The sequence below is a fragment of the Uloborus diversus genome, chromosome 2, assembly GCF_026930045.1.
Source record: "Uloborus diversus isolate 005 chromosome 2, Udiv.v.3.1, whole genome shotgun sequence".
Classification (NCBI taxonomy): domain Eukaryota; kingdom Metazoa; phylum Arthropoda; class Arachnida; order Araneae; family Uloboridae; genus Uloborus; species Uloborus diversus.
Window position 1 is genome coordinate 109,647,597 of NC_072732.1, and position 16,960 is coordinate 109,664,556.

At 34.1% G+C, this 16,960-nt stretch overlaps 1 protein-coding gene across 1 annotated transcript in view; it reads left to right on the forward strand.

Moving 5' to 3' along the window:
* The window catches only part of LOC129217263 (uncharacterized), an 82,253-nt gene that overhangs the window by 58,594 nt on the left and 6,699 nt on the right, over positions 1 to 16,960 (forward strand). The window contains exon 2 of the mRNA XM_054851534.1: positions 15,994 to 16,138. Coding sequence (XP_054707509.1) covers positions 15,994 to 16,138 — 145 coding nt within the window. The remainder of the gene's footprint in view (positions 1 to 15,993; positions 16,139 to 16,960) is intronic.

Genomic DNA, 16,960 nt, shown 5'->3' on the forward strand with positions numbered 1-16,960 from the left:
TTTCAGCAGAAATGAGTTTCCGAGAGATTTGAGAGAACGCGTTTGGGTTTCATTAGTAACAATAGAGAAATGTTGGAACTGGATGTTTTATTTTCTCGCTTTTTTTATAGCGGAAACCAAATTTGCAACTCCAGAGCACGAACACGCTACCTTGCGGTGATTAACAATACTAAAGAAAAAGGTAAAACATTCCATCCCACGTGTTTTCTTTTGGGTAAATTACAGGCTTCAGACAGTTTGTGGTGTAATGAATAAAACCAAATTCGCAACTCCAGAGCTCGAATACGCTACCTTGAGGTGATTAACAGTACTAAAGAAAAGGGTGAAACATTCCATTCCACGTGTTTTTCTTTTGGGTAAATTACAGGCTTCAGACAGTTTGTGGTGTAATTTAATTTCAGAAGAATAGAAAAGAAAGCTTCCCACAAACAAGATGAAAAATTACTACCGTTCACTGAGTGTCAAAGCAAGTTATGTTACGGCATTTGTTTGTTTTACCTTTTTAATCCGCCATTAAACAGTGGCTGCAGCGTCCCCTATAGTTTATTTGAGTTGCGAATAATCAAGCATGTACAGTAAAGCTAACTTACTATAGTTAACAAAGATACAGAAAAAAGGGGGGAAATTTGCAGATAAACCCCCCTTACCTGCCCTCGGCAAAAATAAAGGGTTTTTTTTTACAATGGTTTTAATTATGAAATTTAATTAGAAATAGACGAATATTTGCATGAAAATCTTAAAATTTTCTCTGAAGGATATGGTATACCACTTTAAGAAGAAGCTTTTGATCGCTTATAAAAATCTTAGAAAAAAAGTCGCAGTTAAAGCCTATCGTAGTGCTTCATAGTAACAAGCGTACAATCCAATTTTCTCGACCGCTTGTCCGGTGGATCGACAATGGTCCAAAAAGAATCTTGACTAGTGCTTGAAGATTTTTACCTCAACACGCTAAAAAACTTTCTCTGTTCAAAAGATTTTGATAGTGATACTCTTATTTATACTAATAACTTTAGACTCTGAACCCATAATTTTCACTGGAGTGTGATTGCATTGTATCGCTGGAGTGTGATTGCATTGAAAGATAAAATTGGATTTTATCTTTGCATAACTTTCTGACATTTTTCTCAATATTCATTTACTTCTATTACAGACATTTATGTTTACAGTTGAATGCCATAGTTCGTAAGTGATAATAAAAATGTTACAATCTGGAGCTCCTTCTTACCTAATTTTTTCGAATGGGCAAAGTGATAAAACCTCAGGTCTGCGAAATGTTTTGAGAAATTTCTTATCCACAGACAAAAAATAGTTGAAATACTCTGTGATGAGGATATTTTGCTGCCATGCACTTAGCTGGAAATTTTAAACTCTGTAAAACATGTTTCATTGTCAACGTAGCGTCAATGTAAGGGAAACAGCCCGTCCACCGACCGAGGGAACCCGTCCCGTCAAACTTCCCGTCCGCTCTTGAACCCGACTGCGTGCTCAAAGATTCTCAAAGATTGAAGCAATTCGCTTTATTGACTGAGGTCGTAATTGAGGTCACAGCGACCTCGCGTCGGGGTGCTCCTTGTTACAATTAATCTAAATTGTTCTTTATTACCAAGTCAAATTTTTAAAATCCTCATATATATATATATATATATGAGGCACGTTTGCAATTTAATATATATATATATATTAAATTGCAAACTCACTGAATTGTTTTATGACAAACTAGATAAACCAGTTGTAGATTTTTTTTTTTTTTTTTTTTTTTTTGTAAACAGTTGACTGAAAAATCAACGAAATAAACATATAAGTTTGAAAAAAAAAAAAAAAAAATTTGTCTTCCCATATTATGTATAAACTAGCTACGTCGCCCGGCTCTGCACGGTCTGCCTAGAAAATAAAAGTTCGGTCAAGTGACACGTGTTCAACAATAAGGCTTGAACAAAACAAAAAAATCTCACATTTGCAACAGATTGCAGAAAAATATCCAAAAAGAAAACATTTTCAAAATCTCCCGATAACAAAAAAAAGCCTCAAAAAAAAAAAAAAAAAAAAAAAAACAGAATTTTATGTTTATATTCGAGAAAAAAAAATTGCAACAAATCTTTCGTCTCAATGATTTTCTTCAACGCTACAAATTTTAATAAAAGCATTGTTGCGGAAAGTTGAGATGAAGCACTGAATAATTATTTGAAGGGAGGAAAGCCTTCGAAATTTTATGTCGAAATCTAAGCATCATAATTAATAGTTTTTAATTGATATCTCCGTTAATTATTATCGGAGGATTGTGTTAAATAGCCAAACATAAAGACGGGAAGATTACGAATCCATCGATACCTGGTTCGATGGTCAGTTCACTGTCGTTCGTGAGAAGAAACTTGGACATACATACATACATACATACATATTACATACATAGGTACATATACGCTCAGTTTTTAATTATCTTCTTTAGTACTGTTTGACCGCGGATTATATGTAATTTGGCAATCTGCCAAGTAAAGACTAGTCCATCTGACTGAATCTAGCGGGGGAGAAGGGAAAATAACAATAGGATTTCGATGCACGCGTTTTATAATGTCACTTGTGCCTTATTCATTTATGGCATTCTCTAAAATAAAATGAAGGGAAACAAAAATAGTTACCATGGAAACAACAAAAGGAAAAGAAAATATTTTCATTTCGTTCAGGAACGTAAAAGAAAAATGCTAAGCTCAAAACTTCGTTGTGAATAAATAAATCAATTATTTTTTTCCGTGAGAATGTAGATCGAATATAATTTAGATTCAAAAAATGTTGCTGTGAGCAAATTTTCATTTTTACAAAACTAAAGCTAAATAATAGAGAGGCAAAAGTGCACATCTGTAACAAACTAACACTCCTATAAACTAATAGATACGTCCATTTCCGCCTATAAACCAGATATCAGCCTTTCCATGTAATCGATGGTCAGACAGTAATAATAAAGCTGAAAGTCTGTGTGTGTGTGAGTGTGTCCGAATCTCTCTCTGTCTGTTTTACTGGTAAGACTGTGTCATTTCAGGGGAAATGAAGAAACGAAAAAGCGGTCAACTATGAACGCTACCTACTGGAGTTTAGGGTTCAGCCACTGGAGTTAGGTTTACATTTCAACTATCAAAATTTCACCAAACAGGCAATGACTGGTCTGCTAATTCTATATTAGCTACCAGTTTGTTTCGCACTCTTGACTTCCTTAGAGGTTTTCCATCTTCAGCTCAGTCATTTTCCTATGCCGGGCTGATGAGTGCTAATAAGCACGAAACTGCAGTCCTCGGCTGGAAATGACTGAGCTGGCGGTGTATTTCACGTAATTTACTGAATAGGCAATGACTTCGTTCAAATGTAGAAGAGTAGAAGCAATTTTCACCCGTCATACCTTGACGGGCGACTTTCTCGTTGCTAAATAAAAATATAATTGTGTCAGGAGTATCTTTGTATCAAAATGTAAAGAGTGAAAAAAATTCTTACTCCTGTTTAATTTAAATGTTAAGAGATATGACAAAATTTTAATGAAAATTAAATGTCTTTTTGTTGACGGTGGAGTGACCCAAATAATTCTTTGTCTGGAAAAATGTCACTATATACACTGATTGACTTGAGAATTTACGCCCCAATAAAAAGTTGTCATATTGAAATGAAATTTTACTCGGATAAGTACAACGTTACATAAGGAAGTGATAACAAAATCATGGCAACATTATCTTTATTGAGGAACAATTACAATTGAATGGTGATCGTAGTGCTCTGTTGGGCAACCTCTAGCAGGAATGCGTTGATGTAATACATGATGTCCCGCTCATTTACTTCTTGGTGCTCTAATTTTTAGGTCAATAAGTGTATTTCGTATTTCTAAATCCTTATCTGAGTTGGACTAACCTTTTTTCACTAAGCATAAGCACACATTGTGTCAAAATTTGTTCTTTGGACTGTATCCTTACGTACATTTTTAACACCCGACACACAAAGGAAGGGGGATATAAGTTTGACGTGTCTGTGTATCTGTGTGTGTGCGTGCGTGTGTGTATCTGTGGTGGCATTTTAGCGCCTAAATTGGTGTACCGATTTTGGAAAAAAAAATTGTTCAAAAGGGGGGGGGGGGAGTTGATCGAGAGTGTAGCTAGGTTGCGTCTTCGGACGAAATTCACTATCGAAGATATCAATAAAAAAACCTGTAAAATGTTTTCCTCGATTTTTGCAGTGAAAACATATTTAAAATTTAAAAATGTAGTACCAAAACAAAGAGTATTTTTTTTTTTTTTTTTTTTTTTTTTGCATCTGATGGAATGTGTTTGGAACTTCAATACTTTATAGCAGGGATTCTCAAACCTTTTCGACTAGCGGCACCCTTTGAAGATTTGGAATTTTCTCACGGGCACCCTAGTCCACCTCGATTATGTAAACAACTAACAAGTCGCTATTTTCAAGGTCCCCCCCCCCCCCCCTGCGCACAGTTCGTGCACTTGTTCTAGTTAAACTTCAGAACACCATGTAGAAACAAAATCTACCATAAATTAAGATCAGTTGGTTTTGAAATCACTCTTCTGCAACAACTTTTACTACACTGTTCCCTGAGAGTTAAAAATGGCTTGTTGATAACGCTTTATCATCAGCTTGGCTTTTTGATGGCGATGAAAGAGGACTAGTGAATTTTTGTTACACTGTAATAAAAAATGGAGGATTTCCTAACTGGACAATCGGGCATAATTTGGCGCATTCACCTTACCACGGATACTTTGAGGCACTCCTCACCTCTTCTTGCGGCACCCCAAAGTGCCGCGGCACCCAGTTTGAGAACCCCTGCTTTATAGAATTTGAATTATAACGTTTTTTTTAGCAGATTTTAAATACGTTTAAGCCTTTTTTCACGCGTTTGGTAACGGAATTCATTGGTTGGTCCGACGAGGAAAAAACATAATGATTTTTTTAGAAAAATTATGTTGCCAGTTAAAATTCCTGAACAAATAAAATACATGCAATTGATTTTTGATAATAGTAGGCTTTCTAAATGATTTTCAATTTTCCTTCTTGATTCTATATTTGCGACTCAGTCCACCATCACCAGTTGGTGTTTTTTTAATTATAAATTTCTGATGGGGCAAATTTTTCAAAATTTTGCTTCTGAATAATTTCTAATAAAAGACTTAATATTGTTTTAAGGCATAACGAACTTTCATTACGAAAAAAGACAAACTAGTTGAATATTTTGCATGCAGAACTATTCTCTCATTATTTCCTGCCTATTGTTCTTAATTTTTATTATGTACATTAACGGATGAAAATGACGCCCATCCTCGAAAAACAACTCTGTCATTTTAAGGACTTTTTACAGTGCATATTCTTAAAAATCTAAATCTTCATGCCTAATTAGTTGTTACTCTTCAAGACAGAACTTTTGCGTAAAAGTAACTGCCAACACCTAACTTCAAGAACTTTTTAAATATTGATTTTCAGTTCCTCTTCTTTTACCGCTGTTTGGAGAAATGCCAGAATAAAAGCTGTTACACAAAAAAAAAGTGTACTCCGTTCTATATTTAATTTCGCTGGAGGTAGAAATTAATTCAAATAATAGGGGTGTCCTAAGAGAATATACCATTGTATTCCAGCTAAATTCTCAATTATATTTTTTTCCTTTCAGTATTTTGTCTTTTAAAATGACACAGTGAAGAAGTTCTTGGTTTAATCTTACATAATTAAAAACTGAGCGTATGTACCTATCTACCTATCTATCTACCTATTTATGTATCTATCTATGTATCTATCTATCTATGTCTGAGTTGCTTCTCCAGAACGGCAGTAAACTGACCATTGAACCAGGATCGATGGATTCAAAATTTTCCCCGTTTTTATGTTTGACTATTCAACACAATCCTCCGATAATAATTAGCGAAGATATCAATTAAAAACAGAAAAATTATGATGCTTAGATTTCGACCATAGACTAATAATAAGAGTAGACTGAGCTTTCCCAGACTTGCTGATGAAAAACTTGATGCTCATTCTTCCGTCTTACATCAATTCTATTCGTTTTATTTCTCGGGGGCGTTGATCGTCTGCTACCATCAACGCCCGCTGTTGCTAGGATATCCACCAGTCACATGGTTTGGTTTATGAGCAGCAAAAGGGTTGCCATAGCTCGGTCTACTCTTATTATTAGTCTATGATTTCGACATAAAATCCCTATTTTTCAAAGACTCCATTCAAATTATTATTCAGTGCTTCATCTCAACTTTCCGTAACAATACTGTTATTAAAATTCGTCGTGCGAAAAATCATTGAAAAGAAAGATGTGTTGCCATTTTTTTCTCGGATATGAAGAAATAAAATTCAGGCTTTTGTTTTGAGGCTTTTCCTGTAATCGGAGGATTTAAAATGTTTCCTTTTTGGTTACTTTTTCACAATCTACAGCAAATTTTCACTGATTTTTTTTTCCTCCCAAGCTTGATTGTTGAACACGCGCGTCACTTGACATAACATTTATTTTCGATGTGCACCGTGCAAAGCCGGGCGACGCAGCTGATTGGTGAATAAGTTCTGCCCGAGAATTTCATTTTAATATAAAATAGCCAATCAGTTTTTCATTTTTTTTTTTTTTTTTTCATTTTTAATTTAATATTTTTCTTGTTTTGTAGTTATTGCAGTTGTAGTGTATTTATTGCAGTATATACTTTTAGCACGATGAGAGACACCATGAGCTAGGTGCGTGTTTCTTTTTCTTTCAAGTGACCACAGACATTAGTCCTCGGAACAACTCCCCCCCCCCCCTCCTTAAAATTCTTATGCAGTTACTCTCAGCTACTAGGGCTTGTGCATGTGTTCTTGCTGAAATTGCTGTTGCCTTTTTTCAAAAGTAGTCTTAAAAAATGAGTTTCAATAATGCAGTAAGAGGACCTTCTGGCACATGCAAATTATGCAACAGCATCATGGGATAAGATAAAGCGAGTAGAGATTATGCGCAAGGGGATTTGGAGGTTGAGAGTTACGGAAACGCGAAGAGATTTCCTCTAGTTGTACAAGAGCAGCAATCGAATGTGTAGATGAAAGTTGGGGCTGATTGTACAGAATGTTTGCTATAAATATCACTACTTTGCATTTTTAACCAAATTAAGTGTTTGAGTTTTCATATCTTTTTCTCTAAATTTTATAGAATGGCAATAAAGTAAAATAATTTTGATTTAAATGGTTTCTTATGTAGCTACTTTCCTAGACGAGCATTGTAAGCACCAGTAGTTCTTTTTAGAAAGCGGCCTTGTTTAAATAACAGACCACGCAGTCTCTCCTACCGAAATAGGAGCTCGAGAATCTGCTACTTAGGGAAAGAGGCCGTGCGCATTGTTCTCATTCGTTTACATGGCAAAGAAGATTGCGAGATTGAAATTTTTTGAGAAAAAGGTACATATAGTTTAGCAATTCAACATCACGCATATAGAGGGCACCGAATCAATTTAAAATATTTTTTCCCACCATACAGGTGTAATATAAATGTTTTAGAACAGCAAATACAACTCATGTTTAATGCATTTAATGTATCACTTTTACTTACTTTAAGGATAAAATCTGCGAAGAGGAGATCTTGGTGGTCAAATCCATATTCAAGGTTTCTTTCTACATCGGTAGAAAGCTACCAAATCACATTTAATACTTCCTGTGATGCATTTTTTGTGTCACAATATTTTGGAATATTTTATGAAAACCAAGAATATCTAATATTTATTTCTCAGAATTTTTGGATACATAATTCTCTCAATACATGAAGGTATGTTTTCATACTGAGTTGTACGTAAATGAAGTATAAAGAGTTTTAAAAAATATATATATCCATCGGATAAAGATCAAAATAAATTTCCAATATCCCTATAAAAATTAATGTAATACTATAAGGAAATTTTAATTTTCCAAGTTTTAGCACACGTTCTCCCAGCAGTAGTAATTTTCCGGAAATTGGCCGCAAATGCAATTTTGGAAAGAAAAACACAAAAGAAAAATTATGAATGCAGGAAAAAAAAGCTTCGTGCCGCTTCCTCATAATTACGTTATGCTAGAGAATGTCACTCGTACATGTTCTTTTTGTTCCTAGCTTCCATTCTAGCGCAATATAATTAAAAATGCTTTCAGAAAATAATTTCATCATTGTTACGTTTCATCACGACTTTTGCTCAAAGACACACTTTACTTACTTTTTATTTACTAGTTACTTATTACTATACTAGTTACTATTACTTTACTAGTTACTATTACTTATTATTTACTTACTGTTGGTCAATAATTTTATGAAGCGCATATTTTAATTTATCTACATAATTTCTACTTACATGTCGTTTTTTTTTTTTAATTTTATTTATTTATTTATTTATTTTTTTTTGTTTAAAATATTTGAATTACAGTTGGTGTAATAGTTGTATGATAAAATAAATTTCTGATAGTATGCATTCAAAACTCAATACCCATAATCTAAATTTTCTCCTCGTGTGCTGTTTTTCTTGTTTAAAACATTTGAATTACAGTTGGTCTAATAGTTGTTAAAAAAATAATTCTACTATTTTTGGTAGTATACCGTCAAAGCTCAATGCTTATAAATTAAATTAAGTCAATGAAAATTTTTATAAAAAAGCAACAAATACAAAATAATGGAAATGTTTATATTTTATTTCTGATAAAAAAAATCGAAACTTTTCATATTTAATTTCTGAAATTAGTATGGAAAAACTTTTACCTATTAATCGTTAAAGGTGATTTAATTTTAAAAGTTTATTTTAATCCACAAAAAATTAAAATGTCAATTACAGAAGGACATTTCTGTACCTCAAAGCCAGACTAACGTAAGTCCAAAAATTGTTATTTTCCGTTTATTAGTGCATTGTATGTAGAATCTCAATCCGCATCGAGTCAGGTGAACGTAATTTAAAAAAGGAAAACGAAAAATTAATTTGAATTTTGTCATCTTAAATTCAAATTATGTTTTTCGCAATCACGAGTGTGTGTTTGTATGTGTGTGGGGGGGGGATGTGTATGTGCGTAGGCATGTGTGTTTGTGTCTGTGTGCAGTCATGAGTGTGTGGGTAGTTGTGTGTATGAGTGTTTGTGTGCGTGGGGGCGGGGTATGTGTATGTGTGTGTGTGTGTGTGTAAGCATATGTGTTTGTGTCTGTGTGCAGGCATGAATGTGTGGGCAGTTGTGTGTAGGTGTCTGTATGCATGCGTGTGTGTATGTGTTTGTGTATGTGTGTGTATGGTGCTGTTTGTGTATGTGTGTGTATGTATTTGTGTGTGCGTGTATGTTGGTGCGTGTATGTATGCGTGTGTGTGTAGGATATGGACGCAACCTGGAGACGGTTTTCGCTAGAGGAGCAGCATCGTGAGGTCAGCCGACGCGACGGGTGATGGTGCTGGCAGAGGGTGGCGCCGCGCCGGTGGGAAAAATGATAGCACGCCAAAAACAGTCAAATGAAAGCAATAAGCAATCGTGATTGCTAAAAAAAATGAAGTTATTTAGCAGTGTTAAAAAAAGCGAGTGTCCCATCCCTTGTATGCATCAGACAAACGTTTTCCCTCTATCCTGTAAGGTAGCAGTTATGTGACTTACGCTAGTCTTGATCAGAGATACAGATTTTCAAAATTATACAATTTCAATAACATGTTTCTACATTTAATGCAAAACTTAAATATTGTTTTGCAAAAAATGCCTTGTTTATGTTTGCCAGTAGATATAAAATCCCTTGACTGCCACAAGGATAAAACATTAAAATTGCAGTCTACATCTCGAAACATTCTTTAAGTGCCGTACTTACTTGAATGTTTCAACATTATGTATCGTTACGCGTAATATAAATTCCCAAAGCGAAGGATCAAGTTTATTTTGAAGGAAAAGTTCGACCACAAGTGGTAGAGGAATAAAAACCGAAGTTCATAACTTCTGCCGATCACGTTTTATTGCCATTTCAAGAAAAATAGTTCCACTCTCCGAGAGTGGACGCAAACATAATTCTCTTTCCAGGAGTGGAGGGAAAATATTTCCTGTCTTAGATTCCAAAATATTTTCCTTCGCAATAAATGAAATGTGGTTAATGAGTTTGAAAAAGCATTAAGGATTTCTAGATTCCTGAGATCATTTCTCTTATAACATTTTTTAATAAAATCATAAGAAATCGTTTAATGGATGTTAAATTTAAAAGCATGTTTTATTTTGAAACATGTCACATACTGTCCACCTCTGGCAAGTTCAACTCCACTACCCGACCGATTAAACGATTCCATTTTCTGAAGTAGGGGTGTTGAAAAACGGCTTAAGAACTTGCGGATTTAGCTTGCAGTGTTATTGCCCATTTGGCGAACAATGTAATTCAGGCAAGAAGTTGCAATCAGTACAGGATTTTCTCGCCAATAAAGGGTTGCAATGGTAGTCCAACTTCTGCGCCTAACAATTCCTCTTCTTACTGATTGTTCTCCCTTGAAAGAAATGGACTTGCTCAAGGTCATAGCTCAACTTCTCAGAAGTGGACAGTACTTTGGCAGGTCTTACGAGGATGTGGACTAACTTAAGGATATTTGGCTCATATTTGAAATGAAATCTGCATATCAATGATAATTGCGATTTTCAATGGCAAAATTTGGATTAAACTACTTTGGATTTGTCAAGACATTCAGCATATCATAAAGATATTTAAATTCCAAAGAATGATTTTTTAATAAAATCTAAATTGCCTATAGTGATTCCACAATCACGTATAGGACCATTTGACTAAATTATCTTTATAAGTTCATAGATATACAAATTAATACGGACTGGAAATTAAAAGTTTATTGATCGGGGGTATTATTTAAGGGTTCTTAATGGGGTCGTTTCCAAAATTTCAAAAGTATATTTTTCTGATAGAGCATGCTTAAAAACATAGAATCTGACCATTTTAAATAATTTTTAAATAATTTGAGTTTAATATTTTAAAAAATTACTTAAATCGGCGCGCTTTTATTATTTATGCTTCTGTCGATGACGTCACAAATGATAAAATACCATTCAGTGTTGCCGTTCACAGGGCAAAATATTTAATTCGCATCTTTACTCACTTGTATTGGCACATATACGGTTGATAGCAAGCGTAGAGCGCAATATTTAATTTGGTTGTTGATTATCATAACGTGGAAGCGCGTCAGAAAGATGCGGCAAAGTGCATCTTATTGACGTCATCAAGACCACGCCTTGTTTGAAAAATTGGACATTTTAAAAAATTAATTAAAAAATAACTGTTGGGAAAATAAAAGTATTTTCTGAGTCCATGCTTTTTTTTTTTTTTTTTTTTGCTTATTCTATCAATTGCAGTGACTAAAAGTAGTACTTTTGACTGAAACTAAAAGTAGTACTTTTGACTGAATTAAAGAACCCCATTCTAACATTATGCTCTCCAAATTTGTTTTGTTGGAAGTTTATTAAATGGATATTTAGTTTTCCTCCCAATTAGTTTTTACCGTTAGTTTCAAAAAGAAGCAACTAGTTGAAAATTCCACAGAAAGTTAAACATTTTGTCCATCACAAGACAGCTCCATATTACGCGTCAAAACTAATATTTAGAAAAGATAACAGACAAAAAATTTTTTGCCAAGGAAACTACGCATACACGTTTAATTAATTTGGCAAAAAAAGGTTGCTTATTACACGTTTTGAAATTAAATATAGATCCGTCACGGTGCGGGAAAAAATGTCTGCTTTTTCGTGGGGCTGCGCGGCTTAGGGTCGAATCATTTATTTTCATTCACTGATTTATTCAGTAATTTGTAAATTCTAAGACATTCATTTACTTATTCATTCAATTCTTTATTCATCATTCCCAAATTTATTCACCCATTTATTTAATCATTTTTTTTTTCGTTATTGATTGTTTCATTTGTTTTTATTTTCTTCTATATCTAATATATAGAAGAAAGTATTGGATTCGTGCAAATTGTCGAATTTCAAATGTTTCGAACGTTTTGAGGTATGCTGAGTCCATTTCGACAATTTTTGGAAAATGTCTGTCTGTCTGCGTGTGTGTCACGTATGTGTGAGACCAGTTTTTTGTGGCCGCTCTACAGCAAAAACTACCGCATGAAGTCGAACGAAATTCGGTACACATATGTGCCCCTATGTGAATTTGTGCCCATTGGTTTTTGACGCGAATTCCTCCTAGGGGAGTGGAGCAATGGGACGTTTCTTGGGTTATGCGTGCCTGCTAATCCCCAGGAAGTAACAGGCGGGATCAAACGAAGTTTGGTCTTTATGTTGCCTTTAACAGGTACAGGTGCTGATTCAATTTTGGCGTCAATAGCTCAAACGGAGATTGAGCTATAGAACGTTTTTTGTCGTCAATTGTGACTGCTGTGTCTCAAGAAATAATGAACGGAATCAAACAAAAAATTATTGACACGTAGCCCTTAGAAGGTATAAGAGCTGATTCTATTTTAGGGACAGCAGCTGAAAAGGGGTGGCGCAATCGAACGTTCTTTTTTTTCCGTTGCGGGTGCCATATCTCAAGAAGTAATGCTACGTTCTGGATGAAATTTGGAATAAATGTAAATCCATATGTAAAAAGGCGTTTGTTGAATTTTGGCGCCAATCGCTACATGGGGGCTGATTTTTTTTTTTTTTTTTTTTTTTTTTTGTGAATAAAAACTGTTTTATAATTGCAACAATAAGAAAGATAAATCGTAATTCGCAACGCCAACGAACTATAGGGGGTACTGCAGTCACCGTCTAATGGCGGACGAAAAAGGTAAGACAAACACGCGTGGTAACGAAGAAAATGCTAATAAGCCTAGTAAATTTTGTTCGTATGCATGATTTTTTCTCTTTATTCATTTTAAATTAATTTTCAAAGTCTTGTTGATATTCTGGCCCACGTAGAAAGAAATGAGAAGTCAAGAAGCATTACTAAACGTTAGGAATTAATGCAAATTACGCAGTTCGTAGTTCTAAGCAGCCATTTCCGCGATGTTGAATTCGATATTTAATCAATTCTTGATAAAACTAAGTAATAATTGTGGCCTGACAAGAATAACAATTAATGCTAGAAAATTTAATTCTATGACATTACAAATTATTGTTAAAAGAAGATGATACTTTTTTGCCTCGCTTGGCTAGCGCTAATTGTTTTGCATTTGTAGCTGAGTTATTTTTCTCAAATTGCCGAATCGGTTAATTTTAAATTTTTCTGTTTGGTATGCTTCTAATTTCTGAGTTATGATTTAATTATGTCATGCTATGCAAATTATCAACAAAATTCTCACGAATATATGGTGGTAGTTTTCTTTTCAATTTATCTACCATTATTTCTTTTTACTTGTCGAATTCTGTAATCTTTCTACCATTTTATTCCACTCATGATAAAAAATAAAAATGGTTTAACTAACATGGTCGGAATTCGCCAAGAGTATTTAGCTAGCACAATACTAAAACTATAACCCTAAACAAATTTAGCGAAACCTTTCAGTTGAAAATAAAAGCAATAAAATAAATTCTTTCTCGGTTAAACATTTTTCACTTCGTTCTATGATAATATATTCAAGAAAATATTTTGCATACTGTCTATTCCAACTAAATGCTGCTGTAAAATATGGTTTGTTAAATTAATTTAAGATTTAAAAAAAAACCCCGTATTCTTACAAATTCACACAAAACAGTAAAAATTTTTACCTGGTATAACGTTATCCAAGTTTGTTAATCCAGAGTTTTCTTGTGTTAACGCGCTTTCACCATTTCTCAGTCAATCAACTCACTTTTTAGAAGGAAATAATGAAAACTAACATTATTTTGAGAAGCTCGAGAATACTATTAAGGGACGAAGCAATTTCTGTAGCTGAAAGCAATCTGAGACACATCGATTGCGTTAATAAATACTCAGAACAAACTGCCCGTGTTTACGTCAACGACACTCGTGGTAAGCAATGTGGCAATGTTTTAGTTTTTTCGGCAGTTTTGTAAATCACCGCAATGTAACGTATTCGAGCGCTGGAGTTGCGAATAGACTGTCGTCTGCATATTTCGCGTGACTTTAATTGTTGGAAAATGATCAGAAAATCGCGATGATTTAAACTTTTTAACTGTTGCCATCTTGTGTTTGTTAACAAATAAACGTTTGTAATTATTTTGAGCAAGGCTTTTGAAATAATTTTCAATTTTCATTCTTTGTTTTGCTTTTGAGATAAATCGGGAAATGAGATGGTCGTTAAGTTTTGGGGTGTGTAGTTTTGTTTTTGTTGGAAATATTGCTTTCTCGTCAAGCATGGGGACGGATCAGAATTATAAGAAAGATATAGAAGAAAATTTCGTGATGACTACAACATACTAGTTTCATTTAGTCATGTATTGACTCGTCTTTTAAACGAAAATATTTTTGTTAAATATACAAAAATATTTCACTAGAAGAATATTCTGATTGTCAACTTTTCTCTTGGTACCGGGCAAAGTGATAATTTTTCACTTTTAATTGAAGGTACAACTTTACTGCCAAATATTTTAAAGAAATCCCTCTATGCAAAGTTTCTTATAAATGCATTATTAACTGTATTTTTCAAATCAAATTTCCATTTTTTTTCCATTCTGAAAAAAATGTAATTTATTTTAATTGTTTCACTTGGCCCAACATTCCTCTATATTAGTTAATAACGGCTGCAGCTAAATACTGTAAAAACTCATTCTTATACCAATCTCAAACGACCAAAGACAGTAGCAAAACTTCATTACTCAAAAACAACACGCTTGCTTTCTATTGCAATCTATAAGGATTGAGCAGCTGAATGATCAGTTCTTAAAATGCTGTCTATTTCGAGAGATGCAACCTCAAAAACTACTGATGAGTCTAAGAGTTTCAGTTTTCTGAAAGCGCACTTGTAACAGTTTTACTCATTAGCAAGTCTTCAGATTAATGTGAAAGTGTTGACTAGTTATGAATATGTTCAACACATATTCACAACTAGTCATTTAGTAAAAGATAATTAAATAACGTATTCATTTGTTGTACAATTATTTTTTACATTTCGATATAAAGTTATTTATTTATTTCAAAGACATTAAGTATAACTTTCATTCAGTTGTTTCCCTACTGAGTACATATTCTACCCTCGGCAAATTGGTGGCTACAGAAAAAATAAACTTGAGAAACGTTACAAACTAACATTTGAAAAATAGGCAAATTCACTCAGTATATGACAAAACCACCCTGACTGACGATAATGGAGAAATAAGCTGAAAAACCAAAATATAAAGGTCTGCTAAGAGCTTGTACTTATTAGTTTTCGATGCCACTTATAATCTCTTCTCACATGTTTCCAATATTGTAATATGTACAATATTGGAAACCTCTAATTCACAAAACCTGATGGAAATAATGACCTTTATGATGTTAACGCTAACCATGGCCTCACCAGATGGCGCTCACGCTTAACGAGCCTTGCCAATTTATGAATTTTCCGTGTTAAACCATTGAGAAGAGATAAAATGAAGGAAGTGACGACTTTCTTACGTGAATCAAAGACCCCAAGTATAAAGCATTGGAAAAAAAACATGTTTCTTTCTCGAGTTTCACGAAAAACGTGTCAACCATTCGTCGTTATTGAGTCACATAACTTGGATTCGTAGCCTCAGCTTTTGCTAAGCCCACGATTGGACTTGCTCCCTCCATTTATATTCCTGCTCTAAGTGTTCAACCAATCCAACTATGATCCGATCATGCATCCACCAATCAATATCAATGTTTCAAAGTTTGTTTATTTTTGATTGGACGTTGCCCATTTTGACCGCAAGAGGTGCTGAACGTAACCTCTGCCTCTACAAATCAATGGCAATGTAATGGAAACAGGGGTTTCCTGTAGCGCCCTCTTTGTTGCCATGAGTTTCAGCGATTGTCACGGCCTATAAGCGTAAGCGAAATTTAGTGGGGCCATACTCTAACATAATTTACTATATTTAATGTGATCAGTTACACCGATGAATTATTAATACTTTTTTTTCTTGCAGTATCTCTGGATCCGAGACCCATTGTGATCCCAATACTGTCCTGTGTGATCTGCTTTCCGGTCTTGGCTTTCGCCCTCATATGTGCGCTGAGATATAGAGCACAAAGGTTGAGAAGAAAAGAGCACCTCAAGAGAGTACAGTCTGGGTAAAAATCTTTAAATTATTAAAGATATTCTTTAAAAAAAATACAGTCAAGGCATAGACGCCCATATAGGGGGGAAGGTGGGGGCTCGTGCCCCTCCCTCCACTTAGAAATTAGAACTTCCATGTTTTTAGTACTTTTTTCTTTGCATAAATGTAAAAACATTTCTTCCCCATCCATTAATGAATAAGTTATTAAAAATTTTAATGACTCTAAATAATTTAATGACTCTAATCTGTCCTGAAATCGGTTTAACTGGGAAAATATTCTGCTAAACCATAGGGAAAATATCTGAGCCCCCCCCCCCTTACAATTTTGTATATGAGAGCCCTTGAGTCAAGGTAACTTTGCCCCTCAATTTATTTATTTGTAACTGAGCTACCTTTATGTTAAGTGCTATTGTATCTATTGGCATAAAACTAAAGAAAAATTTCTAAACCATTGTATAGCTTTCCAAGTTTAAGGAATGATAGTTATAAAAGATATTCAAATGAGTTTTTAACTTGCCTAAAGTTAATTCCGTTAGTAATTTCAACCTATGTGGGAAATGTGGTGTAAAATTAACTATTTTCAACTCTCGACACACAAAGGAAGAGGGTTGTAAGTTTGACGTGTCTGTGTAGCTGTGTGTGGCACTCTAGCGGGTAAACAGATGGACCTATTTTGAAATAAAAAATTTGTTCGAAAGGAGGATCGAGAGTGTTCTTAGCTAGGTTGCATCTTCGGATGACTTTAATTAACGAAGATATTAATTAAAAACCTCTAAGAGGTTTTCCGCGATTTTTGCAGTGAAAGCATATTTAAAAAATTTAATACCAAAATAAA